Source organism: Loxodonta africana, chromosome 7, assembly GCF_030014295.1.
Source record: "Loxodonta africana isolate mLoxAfr1 chromosome 7, mLoxAfr1.hap2, whole genome shotgun sequence".
NCBI classification, from domain to species: Eukaryota; Metazoa; Chordata; class Mammalia; order Proboscidea; family Elephantidae; genus Loxodonta; species Loxodonta africana.
In genome coordinates this window covers 29,630,617-29,651,365 of record NC_087348.1, presented here as the reverse complement: position 1 = coordinate 29,651,365, position 20,749 = coordinate 29,630,617, and the positions used below count along the sequence as shown (strand labels likewise).

General features: G+C 37.7%; 1 protein-coding gene across 1 annotated transcript; it reads left to right on the top strand.

Moving 5' to 3' along the window:
• Positions 1-15,947: 15,947 nt before the first annotated feature.
• Positions 15,948-20,403, top strand: LOC111749090 (olfactory receptor 10AG1-like). Its single transcript, XM_023542390.2, has one exon. It carries the CDS (start codon positions 19,492-19,494, stop codon positions 20,401-20,403), a length of 912 nt encoding a protein of 303 aa, XP_023398158.2. The 5' UTR covers positions 15,948-19,491.
• The last annotated feature ends 346 nt before the right edge of the window (positions 20,404-20,749 follow it).

Here is a 20,749-nt window from a genome sequence, read left to right as displayed (position 1 = left end):
GGAAGAAGTCCAAGCTGCACTGTAGGTATTAGGAATTGGCGATAAACAAAGCTACAGAAATTGACGGAACACCAATTGAGATGTTTCAACAAATGGATGTAATCCTGAAAGTGCTCAGTCGTCTATGTGAGGAAATTTGGAAGATAGGTGCCTGACCAACCTACAGGAAGAAATCTATATTTAAGCCTATTCCCGAGACAGGTGATTCAACCTAATGTGGGAATTATCTAATGATATCATTACTATAATATAAATTAAAATAAATTTTATTGACTATGTAAAGGCATTTGACTATGTGGATCATAACAATTTATGGACAACATTGCGAAGAATGGGAATTCCAGAACACTTAATTGTGCTCATGAGGAAGCTTTACATACATAGATCAAGAGGCATTTGTTTGAACAGAACAAAGAGATATTGATTGGGCTAAAGTCAGGACCGGTGTGCGTCAGGGTTGTATCCTTTCACCATACCTATTCAATCTGTAGGCTGAGCAAATAATCTGAGAAGCTGGACTATATGAAGAAGAATGGGGCACCAGGATTGGAGGAAGACTCATTAACAACCTGTGCTGTGCAGATCACACAACCTTGCTTGCTGAAAGTTAAGAGGATTTGAAGCACTTACTAATAAAAATCAGAGACCACAGCCTTCAGTATGGATTACATGTCAACATAAAGAAAACAAGAATTCTCACACCTGGACCAATGAGCAATACCATGATAAACAGAAAAATTGAAGTTGTCAAGGATTTCATTTTACTTGGATCCACAAACAACAGCCATAGAAACAACATCGAAGAAATCAAAGGATGTGTTGCATTGGGTAAATCTGCTGCAAAGGACCTCTTTAAAGAGTTAAAAAGCAAAGATGTCACCTTGAAGACTAAGGTGCATCTGACCCAAGCCATGGTATTTTCAATGGCATCATATGCGTGCAAAAGCTGGCCAATGAATAAGGAAGACCGAAGAAAAATCGACGTCTTTGAATTGTGGCATTGGTGAAGAACGCTGAATATACCATAGACTGCCAAAAGAACGAATAAATATATCTTAGAAGAAGGGCAACCCAAATATTCCTTAGAAGCAAGGATAGCGAGACTGTGTCTTATATACTTTGGACATGTTGTCAGGAGGGATCAGTCTCTGGAGAAGGACATCATGCTCGGCAAAGTACAGAAAAAAAAAAGGGTCAGCGGAAAAGAGGAAGACCCTCAAAGAGGTGGACTGACACAGTGGCTGCAACAATGAGCTCAAGCGCAACAACCATTGTAAGGATGGCGCAGGACCAGGCAGTGTTTTGTTCTGTTGTACACAGAGTCGCTATGAGTTGGAACCAACTTGACGGCACCTAACAACAACAACATCATTAACATCACATGCGAATAAAATTTTGCTGAAGATCACTCAAAAGCTGTCCTAGCAGTCCCTCAACAGGAACTGCCAGAAAATCAAGCTGGTATCAGAAGCAGATATGGAAAAAGAGGTATCATGTCTGATATTGAAAACTCTGGTAGTGTAGTGGTTAAGTGCTACAGCTGTTAACCAAGAGGTCGGCAGTTCAAATCTGCTAGGTGCTCCTTGGAAACTATACGGGGCAGTTCTACTGTGTCCTATAGGGTCACTATGAGTCAGAATCTATTCAAGGGCAGTGGGTTTTGTCTGATATCAGATGGATCCTGGCTGAAAGCAGAGAATACCAGAGAGATGTTTACCTGTGTTCTATTGACTATGCATGGGCATTCAACTGTGTGAATCATAACAAATTATGGATAATATTGCGAACAGTGGGAATTCCAGAATTCTTAATTGTGCTCATGAGGAAACGGTACATAAAATAAGATGTGGTCCTTCGAACAGAACAAGGGGCACTGTGTGGTTTAAAATCAGGAAAGGTGTGTGTCATGGTTGTATCCTTTCACCATACTTATTCAGTCTGTATGCTGAGCGAATTATCCAACAAGCTGGACTATATCAAGAACTCGACAGCAGGGTTGGAGGAAGACTCATTAACAACCTGCTTTATGCAGATTACAAAACCCTGTTTGCTGAAAATTAAAAGGACTTGAAGCACTTACTGATGAAAACCACAGCCTTACATCTTAACATAAAGAGAACAAAAATACTCATAACTGGACCAATAAAAAATGTCATGATAAACTGAGAAGAGATTGAATCATCAAGGATTTCATTCTACTTGGATACACAATCAACACTCATGGAAGCAGCAGTCAACAAATCAAGACTCATTGCATTGGGTAAATCTGCTGAAAAAGACCTCTTTTACGTGTTAAAATCAAAGATGTCACCTTGAAGACTATAGTGCACCTGACCCAAACCACGGTGTTTTCAACTGACTCATATGCATGTGGAAGCTGGATGATTAATAAGGAAGACTGAAGAAGAATTGACACCTGTGAATTGTGGTGTTGGTGAACAATATTGAATATACCATGAGCTGGCAAAAGAACTAACAAATCTGTCTTGGAAGAAGCACAACCAGGACATTCCTTAGAAGCAAGGATGGGCAGACTACATCTCACATACTTTGGACATGTTATCAGAAGGGATCAGTTCCTGGAGAAGGAAATCATATTTGGTAGAAGAGAGGATCAGCGAAAAGAAGACCATCAGTGAGAAAGATTATCACAGTGGCTGTAACAGTGGGCTCAAACATAACAAAGATCATGAGGATGGTGCAGGGCCAGGTAGTGTTTTATTCCGTTGTACGTAGGGTCTCTATGAGTAGGAACCCCGTCGATAGCACCTAACAATATCACTGAACAATTTTTATGGAAATTGTCAAATGGGAAGCTAACTTCCTGTGTAAACTTTCACCAAAAACTCAATAAAATATTATTTTTAAAAATATATGTTGCAAATTAATTAAAAAAAAAAAAATAAAGACCCATGTAAATCCCAAGTAGATTGATTCACAGAACATCACCAGCATTGTAGAAGTCAATTACCAACCTGTTCCTGATCTCACTGCCCTCCCATCAAAGCAATAACCAAAAATTTGACTTTTATTATAATTATGCTCTTGCTTTTCTATATATTTTCACTACATACGTATTCTTAACAAATACTAGTCAATATTCCCTCTGCAAATTTTATGTAAAGTCATTCAGTGTGTATTCTGTGCATTTTAATTTCATCAGTAAACACTGGATTTTTATAACTCGTTCTTGTTGTTTCATACATTTCCAGTGTGTTTTGTTTTGTTCCTGTTTATTATTCCACTGTATAAATATTCAGTCTTTAAAGTGCATTTTACTATGGTGGACATTTGGAATGTTTCCATTTTTGGACATGCAAACTTTTTCATTGCACATAAGAACTCATTAGAGTGGAGGTTATACCTAAAAGCATCAGGCATTCATTTAGCTCTCAAATAATTTTTCAGAGCAGATATATCAATTTATACTTGTAATAAAAACATTTGAAAGTAACAATGTGATGTTCCACTTTGTGACCAGCACTCAATATTATCATCCTTGTATGATTTTTACCCATTATCTTGATGTAGAATATGTCACTGTAGTTTCAATTTGAATGTTCATGGATGTTCTTTTTTGTAAAGTACTTTTAGGTATCATTTGATCAATTTTATTTTGAGTATTTGTCTTTATTCTTATTTATTTGACTTTTTTATGTTAGGGATAGAATCTTTTTGACAATTATATATCTTAAAACTGTTTTCCCATTCACTACCTTTACTTTTCACTCCATAAATGTCTTTTGATAAATAGCAATCTAAATTTTAATTAAGTCAAATAAACTAATTTTAAGAAACAAAAATGTTCATGAATGAACAGATATAGTTTCCAACATTTACAATGAAGAAAGGACTTCCATTTCTGGTTAAGTTTCAGTGGCTCACAGAAGGTCAAAGTTCCTGCTTCAGCCACTGGAAAAAACTGGATGCATTCTTAAGGATTTTTAGAGAGATCAAATAGCTTTGAAAGAATAAAAGAATGATGAAAATTTGAAAGTGAAAACTCATTAATCAGAGAAAGACAGCCCACTTCATGATTCAAACTTAATTGGCTTATAATATTTTCAATTACAAACAATGCTGCAATATAGATTTATTGGATAATTTCATATGTGTGCATGTTTTATTGATTCAAAAACTAAATAACCAAAACAGCCATTGATGTCAAATTGATTCTGATTCATAGTGTCCCCATAAATTACAGAGTAGAGCTGCTCTACAGAGTTTTCTTGACTGTGCCCTTAACAGAAGCAATCACCAGTCCTTCCTTCTGCTGTGTTGCAGAATGGGTTCAAACTTCCAACCTTTAGTTTAGTAGCGGAGTGCAAACCCCCTGTGCTGCCAAAGACTAGATACAATTGTGATATTAGTCAATGGTATTTAATTTCTCTCCACAGGACTTGCAGCATTTTGCACCTTAACAATCCATGTATAAAAAAATGCATGTTCTCCCAAGATATTATATATTCTTCATAAAATATATTCTGTGCTGTTTAAAATTCCACTTTTTTATGAGGCTGGATATTTTTTCATATATTTAAGGGATGATTAAACTGTTATATATTTGCTCCATTTTTCTATTTATATTTTTCACTTCTCATTGATATTTAAGAATACTTATAGGAAGTGGGGCCAAGATGGCTGACTAGGTAGAAGCTACTGTGGATCCCTCTTGCAACAAAGACTCGGAAAAACAAGTGAATCGATCACATACATGACAATCTACGAACCCTGACCATCAAACACAGAACTAAGGAGTTGACCTGAGTGACAGGGGAGCGAAAAGCCATTCAGTGAAGCAGCGACTACTTCTGGAACCCATTTCCCCTGCCACAGCCTTGAGCCCTCAAGGTTCCCTGGTGCCAGAGTGGTACAGCTGATTGCTGCTTACTGGGACAGGCAACCAAGGGATGCAGCCCTAACCCCTAACCCCCTGGAGTAACCTCGGCAGAGACTCAGCCAGCTCAAGCAGGCTGCACACTGACGTGGCTGACGGGAGAATGAGAAACCACGGGGAAGCAGTGACTGTTTTTGTAGCCTGAAGCCACCATCCCAGTTCGAAAACCTTGGCACTGGGCTTTGGACTTAGCGCAGAGGAGTAGATCACGGCTTCCTGAGAAAGGCAAGCACAGGACACAGCCCTAACCCTCTGGAGTAACCTTGGTCGGAAACCCAGCCAGCACATGCAGACTGCACACCAACGTGGCTGACAGGAGAAGGAGAAATCATGGGGAAGCAGTGACTGGTTTTGGAGTCTGGATCACAGCATTCCAGCCAGAAAACCTTGGCACTGAGCTTTGGATTAGGAGTGGAGGAGCTGATCACGGCTTCCTGAGACAGCCCAAGGACAGGATGCAGGCCTGACCCTCGGGGTCCATAGGCCTCAATAGGAAGTCAGAGGAGAATCGAGGAGTTGGAATGCAGAGTGGGGGAGTTAGAGGATAAGGCAATTGATACAAATATAGTTGAAGAAAAATCAGATAAAAGAATTAAAAAAAATGAAGAAACCCTAAGAATTATGTGGAGCTCTATCAAGAAGAATAACTTGCATGTGATTGGAGTTCCAGAAGAGGGAGGGCTAACAGGAAATACAGAGAGAATAGTTGAAGATCTGTTAGTAGAAAACTTCCCTGGCATCATGAAAGATGTAAGGATATCTATCCAAGATGCTCATCAAACAGCATACAAGATAGATCGCAAAAGAAAATCACCAAGGCATATTATCATCAAACTTGCCAAAACCAGACATAAAGAGAAAATTTTAAAAGCAGCCAGGGATAAACGAAAAGTCACCTACAAAGGAGAATCAATAAGAATAAGTTCAGACTACTTGGCAGAAACCAGACAGGCAAGAAGACAATGGCATGACATATATAGAGCACTGAAGGAGAAAAACTGCCAGCCAAGAATCATATATCCAGCAAAACTCTCCCTCAAATATGAAGGTGAAATTAAGACATTTACAGAAAAACACAAGCTTAGAGAATTGGTAAAAACCAGACCGAAGCTGCAAGAATTACTAAAGGAAGTTCTTTGGTCAGAAAATCAATAATATCAGATACCAGCACAACACAAGATCACAGAACAGAACATCCTGATATCAACTCAAATAGGGAAATCACAAAAGCAAAATAAGATTAATTTATAAAAGAAAAAAACTGCTCAAAATAGGGAATCATTGAAGTCATTATGTAAAAGATTACAATAATCAAAAAAGAGGGACTAAATATACAGGAGGCATAGATCTTCCATATGGAGAGGAAAAGAAGGAGATATAGGATGATACAAGTTAGGTTTTCACTAAGAAAAATAGGGGTAAATATTAAGATAACCACAAAGAGGTCTAACAATTCCAGACTTTGAAATAAAAACCAAGATAAACTTAATGGCTCAGCAAAAATAAATTCAACTACTATGAAAATGAGGAACACACAATTTCCAAAAAAAAGCGTCTCAGCACAAAAAAGTAAGTGGGAAAATGAACTTGTCAAAAACACACACAAAAAGGCATCAAAATGACAGCACTAAACTCATACTTATCTTTAATTACGCTAAATGTAAATGGACTAAATGCACCAATAAAGAGACAGAGAGTCTCAGACTGGATAAAAAAACAAGGTCCGCCTATATGCTGCCTACAAGACAAACACCTTAGACTTAGAAAAAAAAGACACCAATAAACTAAAACTCAAAGGATGGAAAAAAAAATATATCAAGTAAACAATAATCAAAAAAGAGCATGAGTGGCAATATTAATTTCTGACAAAATAGTCTTTAAAGTTAAATTCACCGCAAAGAATAAAGAAGAACACTATGTAATGATTAAAGGGACAATTTAGCAGGAAGATATAACCATACTAAATATTTATGCACCCAATGACAGGGCTCCAAGATACATAAAACAAGCTTTAACAGAATTGAAAAGTGAGATAGACACCTCTACAATTGTAGCAGGAGACTTCAACACACTACTTTCGGAGGATAGGCTTCCATTAAGAAGCTCAACAGAGACACGGAAGATCTAATTGTTAAAATCAACCAACTTGACCTCATAGACTTATACAGAACACTCCACCCAACAGCTGCAAAGTATATACATTTTTTCTAGTGCACGTGGGACATTCTCTAGAATAGATCACATATTAGGTCATAAAACAAACCTTGGCAGAATCCAAAACATCAAAATATTACAAAGCTTCTTCTCAGACCACAAGGCCATAAAAGTGGCAATCAATAACAGAAAAATCAGGGAAAAGAAATCAAATACTTGCAAACTGAACAATACCCTGCTCAAACAGACTGGGTTATAGAAGACATTAAGGAGGGAATAAAAAAATTCATAGAATGCAATGAGACTGAAAACAGTTCCCGTCAAAACCTCTGGGACACAGTGAAAGTGCTCAGAGGTCAATTTATATCGATAAACGCACACATACATAAAGAAGAAAGGGCCAAAATCAGAGAACTGTCCCTACACCTTGAACAAATAGAAAGCGAGCTACAAAAGAATCCGTCAGGCACCAGAAGAAAACAAATAATAAAAATCAGAGCAGAATTAAATGAATTAGAGAACAGAAAAACAATTGAAAGAATTAACAAAGCCAAAAGCTGGTTCTTTGAAAAAATTAACAAAATTGATTATTTGGCGAGCCTCGCTAAAGAAATAAAGCAAAGAAAACAAATAACCCGAATAAGAAATGAGATGGGCCATATCACAACAGACCCAACTGAAATTAAAAGAATCATATCAGATTATTATGAAAAATTGTACTCTAATTTGAAAACCAAGAAGAAATGGATGAATTCCTAGAAACACACTACCTACCTAAACTGACACAACCAGAAGAAGAAAAACTAAATAGACCCATAACAAAAAAAGAGATTGAAAATGTAATCAAAAAACTCCCAACAACAACAACAAAAAAAACCTGGCCTGGATGGCTTCACTGCAGAGTTCTACCAAACATTCAGAGAAGAGTTAACACCACTACTACTAAAGGTATTTCAAAGCATAGAAAAGGATGGAATACTACCTAACTCATTCTATGAAGCCAGCATATCCCTGATACCAAAAACAGTTAAAGACACCACACAAAAAAAGAAAATTACAGACCTATATCCCTCATGAACATAGATGCAAAAATCCTCAACAAAATTCTAGCCAATAGAATTCAACAACATATCCAAAAAATAATCCACCATGACCAAGTGGGATTTATACCAGGTATGCAAGGTAGGTTCAATATTAGAAAAATAATTAATGTGATCCACTGTATATATAAAACAAATGAAAAAAACCACATGATTTTATCAATTGATGCAGAAAAGGCATTTGACAAAGTCCAACACCCATTCATGATAAAAACTCAGCAAAATGGGAATAGAAGGAAAATTCCTCAACATAATAAAGGGCGTCTATACAAAAAAAAAAAAAAAAACAAAGCCAACAGCAAACATCATCCTTAATGGAGAGAGCCTGAAAGCCTTTCCCTTAAGAATGAGAACCAGACAAGGATGCCCTTTATCACCGCTCTTATTCAACCTTGTGCTGGAAAGTCCTAGCCAGAGCAGTCAGGCTAGACAAAGAAATAAAGGGCATCCAGATTGGCAAGGAAGGTGTAAAATTATCTCTATTTGCAGATGACATGATCTTATACACAGAAAACCCTAAGGAATCCTCAAGAAAACTACTGAAACTAATGGAAGAGCTCAGCAGAGTTTCGGGTTACAAGATAAACATACAAAAATCAGTTGGATCAATGAGTCTCAACCCGCCTGGATCAAAGGTGAATGAAGAACACACCAAGGTCACGAGGTAATTATGAGCCCAAAAGACAGAAAAGGCTACATGAACTAGAGACTACATCATCCTGCTACCAGAAGAACTAGGTGGTGCCCGGCCACAACTGATAATTGCCCTGACAGGGAGCACAACAGAGAACCCCCGAGGGAGCAGGAGAACAGTGGGATGCAGACCCCAAATTCTCATAAAAAGACCAGGCAATGGCGTGACTAAGACTAGAAGAGTCCCGGCGGTCATGGTCCCCAAACCTTCTGTTGGCCCAAGACAGGGACCATTCCCAAAGCCAACTTATCAGACATGGATTGGACTGGACAATGGGTTGGAGAGAGATGCTGTTGAGGAATGAGCTACTTGCATCAGGTGGACACTAGAGACTATGTTGGCATCTCCTGTCTGGAGGGGAGATGGGAGGGTAGAGGGGGTTAGAAACTGTCAAAAGTGTCTCAAAAGGAGAGACTGGAAGGAAGGAGTGGGCTGAGTCATTATGGGGAGAGTAAGTGGGAGTATGTAGTAAGGTGTATATAAGTTTATATGTGAGAGACTGACTTGATTTGTAAACTTTCACTTAAAGCACAATAAAAATTATTTTCAAAAAAGAATATTTATAGAGGAAATTAGTACTTTATCTGAGATACGACTTATAGTTATTTTTCCCACTTTATTAGTTATATTTTGGCATGGCTTTTAGTTCTTTTTTTTAGCATGTAGAAATATTTACTTTTACATAATTGATTATTTTTCAATATATTTTTGTCCTGCATTCTAAATTTTAGTCATAACTTTACAAATCTTCCTTATTCTAAAATATATAAAAAATCTTTCTCTTAGAATTATTTTATTGTATATATATATTTTTTAAATTTCCTTCTATGGCAATAAGTATTAATAAAAAATGTATCTTTTTTTCTCAAATTCTGTTCAAGTATCCCAATAACATTTGCTTTACAATTCCATATTTTGCCTATTTCATTTGCTATTCTTATATTATATATTCTTAAGTATATTTGTGTTTTGCATTTATCTTATGAGAAGATTTTGCTATTTATGCACAATATCCAAAAGAAAAAAAAAGCAAACTCGTTGTCATCAAGAAAATTCCAACTCATACAGCCCTATAGAACAGAATAGAACGCTTTATAGTGTTTCCAAGGAGTGACTGGTGGATTTGAATTTCTGAATTTTTAGATTAGCAGTTGAGCTCTTAACCACTGTGGCACCAGTACTCCACATACAATTTTGGGACTTTAGAATTCCCTTTCATCTTAGTTACTTCTAGAATATGCACCACTTTTTTTTTTGTAGCTCAGGCCTGGCTGGCATTTCACCCCATTGCTAAGCTCTGCCACACCTGATTCCCATGGGAGGCCTTTCTCATCACCCACTCTTCATACACCTTCCATGTTTTCAAGTTCATACTTCCTGATACCTTTCAATTAACTTTCCTAATTACTTTCACATGATGTTCCTGGAGAAAGATTGTAGGTAATTATAAACCCTTAGAAATCACTGCTTAATAATAGGAAGTAACATTCTGTTTTCATAAAGGGAAATTTGAGTTGAGGCCAATATTCTTAAACTACCTTAGTCTATGTTCTCTAGAGAAATAAAACCAGTGAAGCATGTATATATACACATACATACATATATGTATGTATGTGTGTATGTATATATGTATGTATGTATATATACACATTATAGAGAGAAAAAGAGAGATTCATTTCAAGGAAATTACTCACCCATTTGTAGAGCTGGCAAGTCCCTGGGTCAGGCATCAGGGGCTGATGAACCCAAGATCCACCGATCAGAGGGCAGTTTGCTGGCTCGTAGCACGGAAGACTGAGAAATCCAAGATCAGCCAGTAAGATGGGAGGCTGCTAGTCCAAATACCAAGAACTGGAAGACAGATGCTGATGATCCAAATGCAGGATCCAGGACAAAGCAAAAGCCAGTGAACTTTGCCAGGAAATCCACATTTATTGGATGCAGGCCACACTCCCAAGGAAACTCCCTTTTAATTGACTGGCTACCTACAGCAGATCCCATCATGGAGGTGATCACGTCATATCAGATCTCATCATGGAGGTGATTATATCATTATATGACTGCCAAAATACACCTTAATTGCCAGGCCACTGAGAATCATGTCTCAGCAAAGCTGACACACAATCTTAAGCATCACTCAGATTTGAAGCCTTGAAAGGTAAGTATTTTATAATAACAGACAGACTACTGACCTAGAGTGTTGCCTCTAATTTCAGCCGGACTTATGTCAGAATCTTATTTTCTCCTAAGTGAATTTAACAGGAATAACCCCTTAAAAGTGTATTCACAGAGGCAATGAAATTGAGGATGGATGGTGGAATGCTGTAAGGAAAATAAAAAGTCTCCCTGTTGGGATTAATCTTGGGACAAAAAATAGTTTTGAACTGGATTTAATATATCCAACAGCCAGTTCTCAGTTTGCTCAGGTTGTCCTGAAGAAATAAATTATATATTATATGATTAATAGATAAAAATATTCTTTGTTGTCAGAACATTTATTACAATTTTTACAGACGCCAGCCCCAGAATTTGGATGTCAGAGAAGAAAATAAGCAAAATAACTAGAGGAAAATGTGACCGGAGCTCAATCTAATAGGAACAGAGGGTCCATATGAAGCAGTCATAGTAGATGAGGGGAGAATTGAACTTGGGTCAGTTTTGGGCAGGAGGTATTGCTCAGTTAAGGGCAATCCAGAACCCTATTCAAGTTTATGAAATAAAACTTCCTGCACACTCTATTCCGTTGAGAGGCTGCAGAAGAACGGTATTCTGGATGGACTGAGAGCTATCTGGGAAAATGAATAAATAGACCAGAGAATGCCAATGAGATTTGTTTAATTAGAAATTTAACTGTATCAGGTGGAAGAGATGTCAGGGGGTAGAGATAACTATTTGGTATTTAAAGGGCATTCCACATTTGAACTGAGTACACTGTTTTAAAGGTCGGTTGAATACCATTGATTAAACAAGTTGTTTCAGCCAGAGAAACGCTCTTCAGGGAGGAGGAAACAGGATTATCACAAACAAATCAAAACCCAAATCCACTGCTGTCAAGTCAATTACGACTCCCAGCGAACCTTCAGGACAGAGTATAACTGCTTCATCGGGGTTCCAAGGCTGTAAGTGGTGATGGACGCAGGCTACCATAACTTTGTTCTGCGACTGGATGGTGGGTTCTAACTAATAGCAGCCGAGCAAGTTAACCACGGAGCCACCAGGGCTCCTATTATCAAAAATAAGAATGGTAAATATGAAATGTTTTATATCAATATTGAGCTTTTTATATTAATATTGAACTTTAGGTCATGATATTATTAAAATCAATATTTAATATACAGTAGCAAATGTGCTGTCTTATTAAAACAGTGTCTTTATATTTCTGACTCTATTAAATATGATTTACCTTAAACAATGATTTTAGATAAACCAAACCAAACCAAACCAAACCCAGTGCCGTCGAGTTGATTCCGACTCATAGCGACCCTATAGGACAGAGTAGAACTGTCCCATAGAGTTTCCAAGAAGCACCTGGTGGATTCGAACTGCCAGCCCTTTGGTTAGCAGCCATAGCACTTAACCACTACGCCACCAGGGTTTTCATGTTTTTAAATTAAAAAAAAAAAAAAAGAAATAGTTAATTACTTTGAGACACCGAAAATTAGAAAACCTGCTATGTTATTTTAAGAATACTAAATAACAATTTTTTTTAAAAGTAACATTATAGGAAAACTTCATTTCTATCAAAGGCTTTGTAGCAAATAAGTATCATATTTATGTATTTTAGTTCTGATGGCATTTTAAGAGGACATTTAAAGTAAAACAATCCATGAAATAAATTCACATTAGTTGAGGAATCCAAGAAATATTTATTAAAAAAAATCATATTCTTACATTAAAGAATGTATACAATAATGTAAAGCTTTAAGTTTATATTGGTTTTCAGATTAATTTCAGGGTTTATGTTTCTAATTTATATTAAAAATACTAACAGCTGAGGTTTAGATAGAGTGGGGACATTGACAGTGACATATCCATCTGAATCATAAAAATTGTTAACCAGTGCAAACTCTTTGCCTCCCACTGGCAATACAGGATAGAGTAAAGGGAAGATAGGATAGCGTAGAACTTCCATATCTTCCTCCCATATAGTGGCTGTTGAGTTTGAACTATCGACCTTTCGGTTAGCAGCCGAAAACTTAACCACTGAGCAACCAGGACTCAGTCAGAATATGATTACATGTTCCTTAATCATTTAGAATTTTTCCGGGGGATGGGTGCTTAAATCTCAAATAAAAATATGATAACATTAAGTTTCATTTCCCTTAAAGTAATAAGACCTTAAACATTTCCAAGAAAGAAGAGTAATATAGATAGTTTTGGGAGAACACACAGGGTAAATCTCTGCTCTTTCTACCTTGTTCTCTTGAGAAAACCATAGACAAATCTTATATATTTAATGTTACATGTGGATAATTTCATCACCAAACACCTGAGTTTGTACAATTAGAAATGCTATCTCATTTAGCACTCAAAGTCATTGTATTCAATTAACAAATTATTTTTTATTAAATGCTATCATTTGTAAAGGAATACATAAAGATTTGGTTCTTTTGTCCTCTGGCGAGTCTTAATTCTTCTCTCCCTCTTAAAAGTGTTGCTTTCATTTTAATAATGTCTATTCCTTTATTCAGTTTAGAATCAAGCCTGAGTACCATATTAGGTAAACACCCATTTTCTAGGATCTATATTGCTTTCAAGCAGGAAAATAGTCACAGTTTTTACATCTCAGATCACTTAGTATCAGTAAAAGAAAATGCAAAGGGTTTTACCCTAATTGCAATTCTAAGTGCTCACCAGTGATGAGTACAACAGATGTTACATGTCCACAAACTAGATATAAAGAATCATTAATAACAATAATAATAATAGATAACAATAATAATAGCCTTTCATAAATGTCAGAACTTCTTCAAGGTGTTTAGCTTATATTAAACAATTTAATTCAGGTAACAACACTAAATGTTTGTATAGTTGCTGGCCATTTTACAGTTGAGCAAACTGTGACATGGGAAGATTAATTAATTTGCATGAAGTCATCACACGGCTAGATGATATTGGAACTACAATTTAGTTCCAGTCTGTCTGAGAAACACTATTCTCTAACCAGGGGCACGGAGTCCTGGTTACGCAGTGGTTAAGCACTTGGCTGTTAACCAAATGGCCAGTGGTTCACACCAACCTGCTGCTCCTTGATATAAAGTTGTGGCAGTCATCTTTCCTAAGATTTATAGCCTCAGAAACCTTATGGGACAGTTCTACTATGTCCTATGAGTTGGAATTGATTCATAGACAACGGTTTTGGTTTCTATCTTTTGCCATGGCACCATACCTCTCCACTGCTTCATGGACAAAGTTCAAACCCATTAGAATGGAGAAATGAAAAGTAGGATGAGGCAAGAGGCACCATGACTCTTGCAAAATTTAAGGAGCCACTCCTTTTCAGGATCCATCAAGTTCAAGGATGGCCCTGAATGCCTTCTCAAATTTCACACCTTAGGAGATTCACTAACTATTCCTTGTCCTGACCCTGATGAAAGGAATGGCAAAAAAAATAATGGCCAACAAACGAACTCAAAACCACTTTGTCAAATACCTACTTAACTGGGCAATTTGTTAAATCCTAGGGCTACAGGCTTAAAGCACAAGTTACCATAATCATAATCATAGAGCAATAAATAATAAGTAAACAATTTAAAATTGGGAGGTAGCTGATAAATTTTACCAATTTTATTTCATTTAATTCTCACAAACAAGTAAATCCTAGAAACTTTAAATAATTGCTTAATATCACACAGGTAATAAACCATGGGGATAGGAGTCAAACTCAAGACTATTGGGAAAAAAAAGATACTGACTAGCAGTCACAAAACCTATGTGCAATTGGTCAAATTATCCACATTTAGTAAGTCTCAATATCTATACCTAAAGAAAAGCGAGTTCCGAAAAAAATTATCCGAAGAGTTAACTTTTTGAGCAACAATGAAAATAATGGCGGGTGCACACCGGACAGTGGGTATAACTTTTCATTAGAGGCTAAAAAATTGAGACTCAAAGATTTCACATAAATTTCACAGTGGGGTCTGGCCCGCTGTAGTCACATTCAGATCCTCCACTTCCAGCCCCACACCCAGCGTCAAGGCTCCCCTACTGGGATGGTGCACTCTCGACTCCAAAATCAGTCGCTGCCTCCCGGGGACTTCTCGTCCCTCCAGCCGCGTGGCCGTGCTGCCTCCGAGAACCAGTTGGGCCTCCTCCCGGGGTTAGTTCAGATGGGTGGAGCAGGTCCCCGTGCTTGTGCCGTGACCGAGTGTCCCGGCTGGGACACTGTTCTCCCCGCTCCAATACTAGTCGCTGCCTTCCAGGGACTTCTCCTACCAGCTGCGTCCCACGCCGCCCGTGCGACCTGGCTGATCCCCTTCCCGGGGTTTGTTCAGGGGGGTGGAGCAACTCTCCGTGTTTATGGTGTACCTGCGTCCAGTCCAAATCCCTGCGGGACGGTTCCCCGGCTCAGACGCTGCTCTTTCTGCTCCAAGACCAGTCACTGCCTCCCGGGGACTTCTCCTACTGACTGCGTCCCACGCCGCCCGTGGAACCGGCTGGTCCCCCTCCCGGGGTTAGTTCAGGGGGTGGAGCCGCTCTCTGTGCTTGTGCTGTACCTGACTGGTACGCTGGCTCCAGGCTCTGGAAACAATGGCTGCTTCCCCGTATTAGTTCGTTCTCTGTCTCTAAATCTGTGTTTGTTGTTCAGGGTTCGTAGATTGTTATGTATGTGATCAATTCACTTGTTTTTCCGTGTCTTTGTTGTAAGAGGGATCCGAGGTAGCGTCTGCCTAGTCCGCCATCTTGGCTCCGCCTCTCGAGAACTACTAGAATCTTAATGGAAACTTACAAAGTTTGCTTTTTGCATTCTCACCACAATTACCACCTTTAATCACCTTCTTCTACTTCATGGTCAATATATTTTCTAATATAAATTTCTTTTAATATAATTTATTGTCATATGCAGCATACCATGTTGGGGCATAACCTTGTGAAACATTCTTACTAAATCATAGGATGTAATGTCAAGGGAATAAAAGACATGCATATAGTCAAATAGCATATTTGAGGGCTCATCAGGGAAATAGTGTTAGAATTCATAGGCCAGAAACTATACAGTAAAATCCTTGAAAATCAGAACCTATGTAAAGCAGAACCCGTCAGAGAAGGAAAACTCACAGGGTGTTTAGGAGGTAGGAGTTCTTAATAGAGAGCAATAGAAAAATGGTAAGACTGTATCCTGCCCAAGGCAGAAAACTTGCCAGACCTGGAAAACAAGGCAGGCCAGTTGAATACCACCTCTCGCAGGTTTCATTGTATTATGGACTAGATTGATTGCAAAAATATTCATGGGCATTGATCAACCTAATAGTTAATTGAGGTTTTCAGCTAGCTCTAACTACTATAGATGCATTTTGTCCTCACAGTAATCTATAAAGTACCTGTGTGCTTTACTCACATTCTTATGTACTTAGCCGTTGCACATCATTCCACACGATGTGCATTGTTGTAAGTAAAATGGTATATCTTAGGTTTGTAAAATGGCTTATACTAGCTTAAAGTTCATGGACCTTTTTTCCAATCCCAGTGTTTATTTCGGGATGTGACCCCATTTCATTCCATTGGTTTACTAAGTAAATACAAAAGTCTTCGGTAAAATACATTAAATAAAGTACTAAGATGGAGTGGTTTAGGATATAATGTGAACAGCAGACAGAAAGAAGAAAATACTCCAGGTTTCAAAAAGTTGAAAAAAATCAATAATGTATTAATTAAAAATTATAAACCTTTCCGTTAGACACTACTCTGTTTTCAAGGTTATAGAACAAGAATCTTAAAAGAAGATATAATCAGATTGCAGTACATGGCATATAATTAACTGAATAAATGTTAACAAGCTTCGGAAAATTCATTATTTTTTCCATATCACAGCTAAGAATCTGGAAATAGCTTGGTAGTAGAGTTGAAATCCAGAACTCGTGAAAACCTGGAAAATTTATGTGAAATCTTTGAGTCTCAATTTTTTAGCCTCTAATGAAAAGTGGAGATATAAACACCTTATTTTAAAATAAAACAATAAGAATATGATAAAGAAATAATTCACGCTGGCACTAATATAACTCAATGGTACTAATATAATCCTGGCTTTGCAATCAACACCCATGGAAGCAGCAGTCAAGAAATCAAATGATGTTTTGCATTGGGAAAATCTGCTGCAAAAGATGCCTTTCAAGTGTTAAAAAGCAAAGATGTCATTTTAAGGACTAAGGTGCACCTGACCCAAGTGATGGTGCTTTTAATCACGTTGTATGCATGTGAAAGCGCGACTATGAATAGAGAAGACTGAAGAAGAATTGACACCTTTGAATTATGGTGCTGAGGAAGAATATTGGATATACCATTGGCTGACAAAAGAAGGAAAAATCTGACTTGGAAGAAGTACAGCCTAAATGTTCCTTAGAAGCAAGGATGACGAGACATCATCTTACATACTTTGGACATGTTATCAGAAGGGACCAGTCCCGGGAGAAGGACATCATGCTCGGTAAAACAGAGGGTCAGTGAAAGAGAGGAAAACCCTCAATGAGATGGACTGACACAGTGGCTGGGACAATGATCTCAAGTATAACTACAGTTATGAGGATTTGTTTAGGACAGGGCAGTGTTTCTTTCTGTTGTACATAGGATTCCTATGGGTCAGAACTGACTTGGCAGCACCTAACAACAACAATGCAATCCTTAAGGAGCCATGGTGGCACAACAATTAAGTCCTTCATTGCTAACTGAAAGTTTGGCAGTTTAAATTCACTCAGCAGCTCTACTGGAGAAAGGACTTGACCATTTGTTCCATAAACATTACAGCCAGGAAAAACTTATGGGGCATTTACACTCTGTCACATGGGATTACTATGAGACACCTAACAGCAACAATACAATCTCTAGGATAATCCTGAGAAGACCTCTCTGAAGAAGTGACATTTGAGCTGAGTCCTAAATAGAAGAAGTAACTCTGTAAAGAACATTCTGGGCAGATGAAAGAGCGGAAGAAGACCCTTAAGGTTTACATTCTTAGAAACCTAAAGAACTGATTGCCCAGGGTGGGGAAGTGGGGGTGTTGTAGTCAATGAGATTGGAAATAAAGGCAGAGGCCAAGTTATATCTCAGTTTTCAATTCCTGGAAATAAATTTGGATTTTTCCAAGTACAATGGGAATCCATGAAAGTGCTTTTAGCATGGTAGTAAAATGAGGGAATTTACACCTTTTCAATCTCCACACTGGTTTTCCTGTACACATGGTATTGTAGTGGAACAAGGCTATTATTTTCATTCCAAAAATAAGAGGATAGTTTGAACTAAGGAGTTAGGCATAAAAAAATAGAGGTGAGGAAAATCAGCATTTTTTGAAAGTTTAAGTGTTGTGAGTGATGTGCATACAGCTGCTAGTATGTCTGCTCCTGAGAGTGTGAAAATTGGTTCCAGAATTCAGCAAATAAACCCCTTCCCTCTCAGCCAATCTGGTCTCTCCCCTCCACGGAGCAGGATTGCCAGCAACCAGAAATCATGATTAGGGCAATGCTCTAGGGCTTGATCAGAAAAAGAAATAACTGGAGGGAATGCAGCGGAAGAGGGTTAGACATGGTTGTAGGGACTTATGGAGATAGCGAGGCCTCAGTTGTAACCCTAATAAGAGAAACATGAATACCAGAGAACAAAAGATAAAATGTGTTGGATTAAATGAATTATGCGTCTTAAGGTTATATATTAATAAATATTAAATACAATTGGAGCCCTGGTGGGGTAGTTTGAAACCACCAGCTACCTGTTCCTTGGAAACTCTATGGTTTATTGGTATATAGGAGGTAGTGATAGAGAAAGTTGTGAAATACAATACCTGGGCTCAATCATTTACATATTCATTAAAAGAGATGAAACAGGCACATAAAAATGGAAAACAAACATGGAACCTTATTCCCTGAGTTACAAACAAAAAAAATGCAGAGTCCTGTTTGAGTATATGGTGTGCAGGGTTGGATTTTATGTGTAAATGAAGATCAAAAACAAACAGAAAGCATTTAAGATATATGTGAAATTTAAAGACAGACCAATTTTGGAAAGAGGGAAAACTTTGAAAGAAGGGAATTGGTTTGAGGAAATTCTCAGTTAAAAGAAGGGTAGATCAGATTATGATTCCATATTTAACTGAATTAAAGATCTCAGTTGCATTCTCCCCTCTTGTATGGAAAGATTAATAAAAATGTATGGCTATGGATCTTATTGGAATGATTAGAATGCAAATCTAGAATTATAAATCAATTGCATGCACATTTTATCGATTGAATTGATTTTCTCTGCAGGTGACTTAATTGCTCCTGGTTTCACATCAGATCACCCAGGATCACAGAATACAAGTGTCAGAAAGAAACTGAGAAATTATAAAGGCCAATGCCCATGTCACAATTCAATTATCAAAAGGGAAAATGTAGCCAAGAAGAACAAATCCACAGAGAGAAAACAAATTAAAAGTAACAGAAACCAATATCAGTACAATGACGGAATTTGTTCTTTTAGGATTTTCTGATATTCCCAAATCCCATTGGTTTCTTTTTGGAGCATTATTAGTTGTTTATATGATTATTCTGATGGGCAGTGGCATCATAATTATAATAACAAGCGTAGACCCCACACTTCAGACTCCCATGTATTTTTTTCTCGGTAACTTTTCCTTCCTAGAAATCTGTTATGTGTCTGTCACTCTTCCTAGAATGCTCATGGATCTTTGGACCCAGAAAGGAAACATTTCTTTTTTTGCTTGTGCTACGCAAATGTGCTTTGGCCTTATGCTTGGAGCCACAGAATGCCTTTTCCTGGCGGTGATGGCCTATGACCATTACGTGGCCATCTGTCACCCTCTGCATTATCCTATAGTCATGAACCACAAAACTTGCATCCAGCTAGTGGCTGGCTCCTGGATCAGTGACATTCCCATTGAGATAGGGCAAACAGGACAGATTTTCTCTCTGTCTTTTTGTGGTTCTAACCAAATCAATCACATCTTCTGTGACATTCCCCCAATCCTCAAGCTGGCCTGTGGTGACATCTTTGTCAATGAGATGGTGGGCTATATATTTGCTGTAGTATTCGTCACGGTTTCTTTTGTGTTGATACTTGGGTCCTATACCAGAATTATATCAACCATCCTCAAGTTGCCATTAAACACAGGACGGACCAAAGCCTTTTCTACCTGTTCTTCCCACCTCATAGTTGTAGTTTTATTCTATGGATCAGCTACTATTACCTATTTAAAACCTAAATCCAACCAATATGAAGAAACAGACAAACTTCTCTCTCTTTTCTACACCATTTTGACCCCATTGTTCAACCCTATGATATACAGTCTGAGGAACAAAGATGTTACAAAAACATTGAGAAAATTTCTTCTCAAATCATTAGCGTTATGACACACTTGAACTAACAGAACTTTTACAATCCAAGAATAAAATCAGCAACTCAAAAAACAGTGGGCAAATCATTTGAATAAAGACTGTCATGGATTGAATTGTGTCCCCAAAAAATGTACGTATTGATTTGGCTGGGCCATGATTCCCAGTATTGTGTGATTTTCTACCATTTTGTCATCTGATGTGATTTTCCTGTGTGTCATAAATCCTACCTCTGATGTTAATGAGACGGGATAGGCGGCAGTTATGGTAACGAATCAGGGCTCATCCACAAGATTAGGCTGTAGTTTGAGTCAATGTCTTCTGATATAAAGGAGAGAAGTGAGCATAGATGAGAGGGGACCTC

Bases quoted from the DNA above. Each gene is read 5' to 3' on its own strand.
- LOC111749090 (XM_023542390.2), top strand. From the start codon at position 19,492: ATGACGGAATTTGTTCTTTTAGGATTTTCTGATATTCCCAAATCCCAT.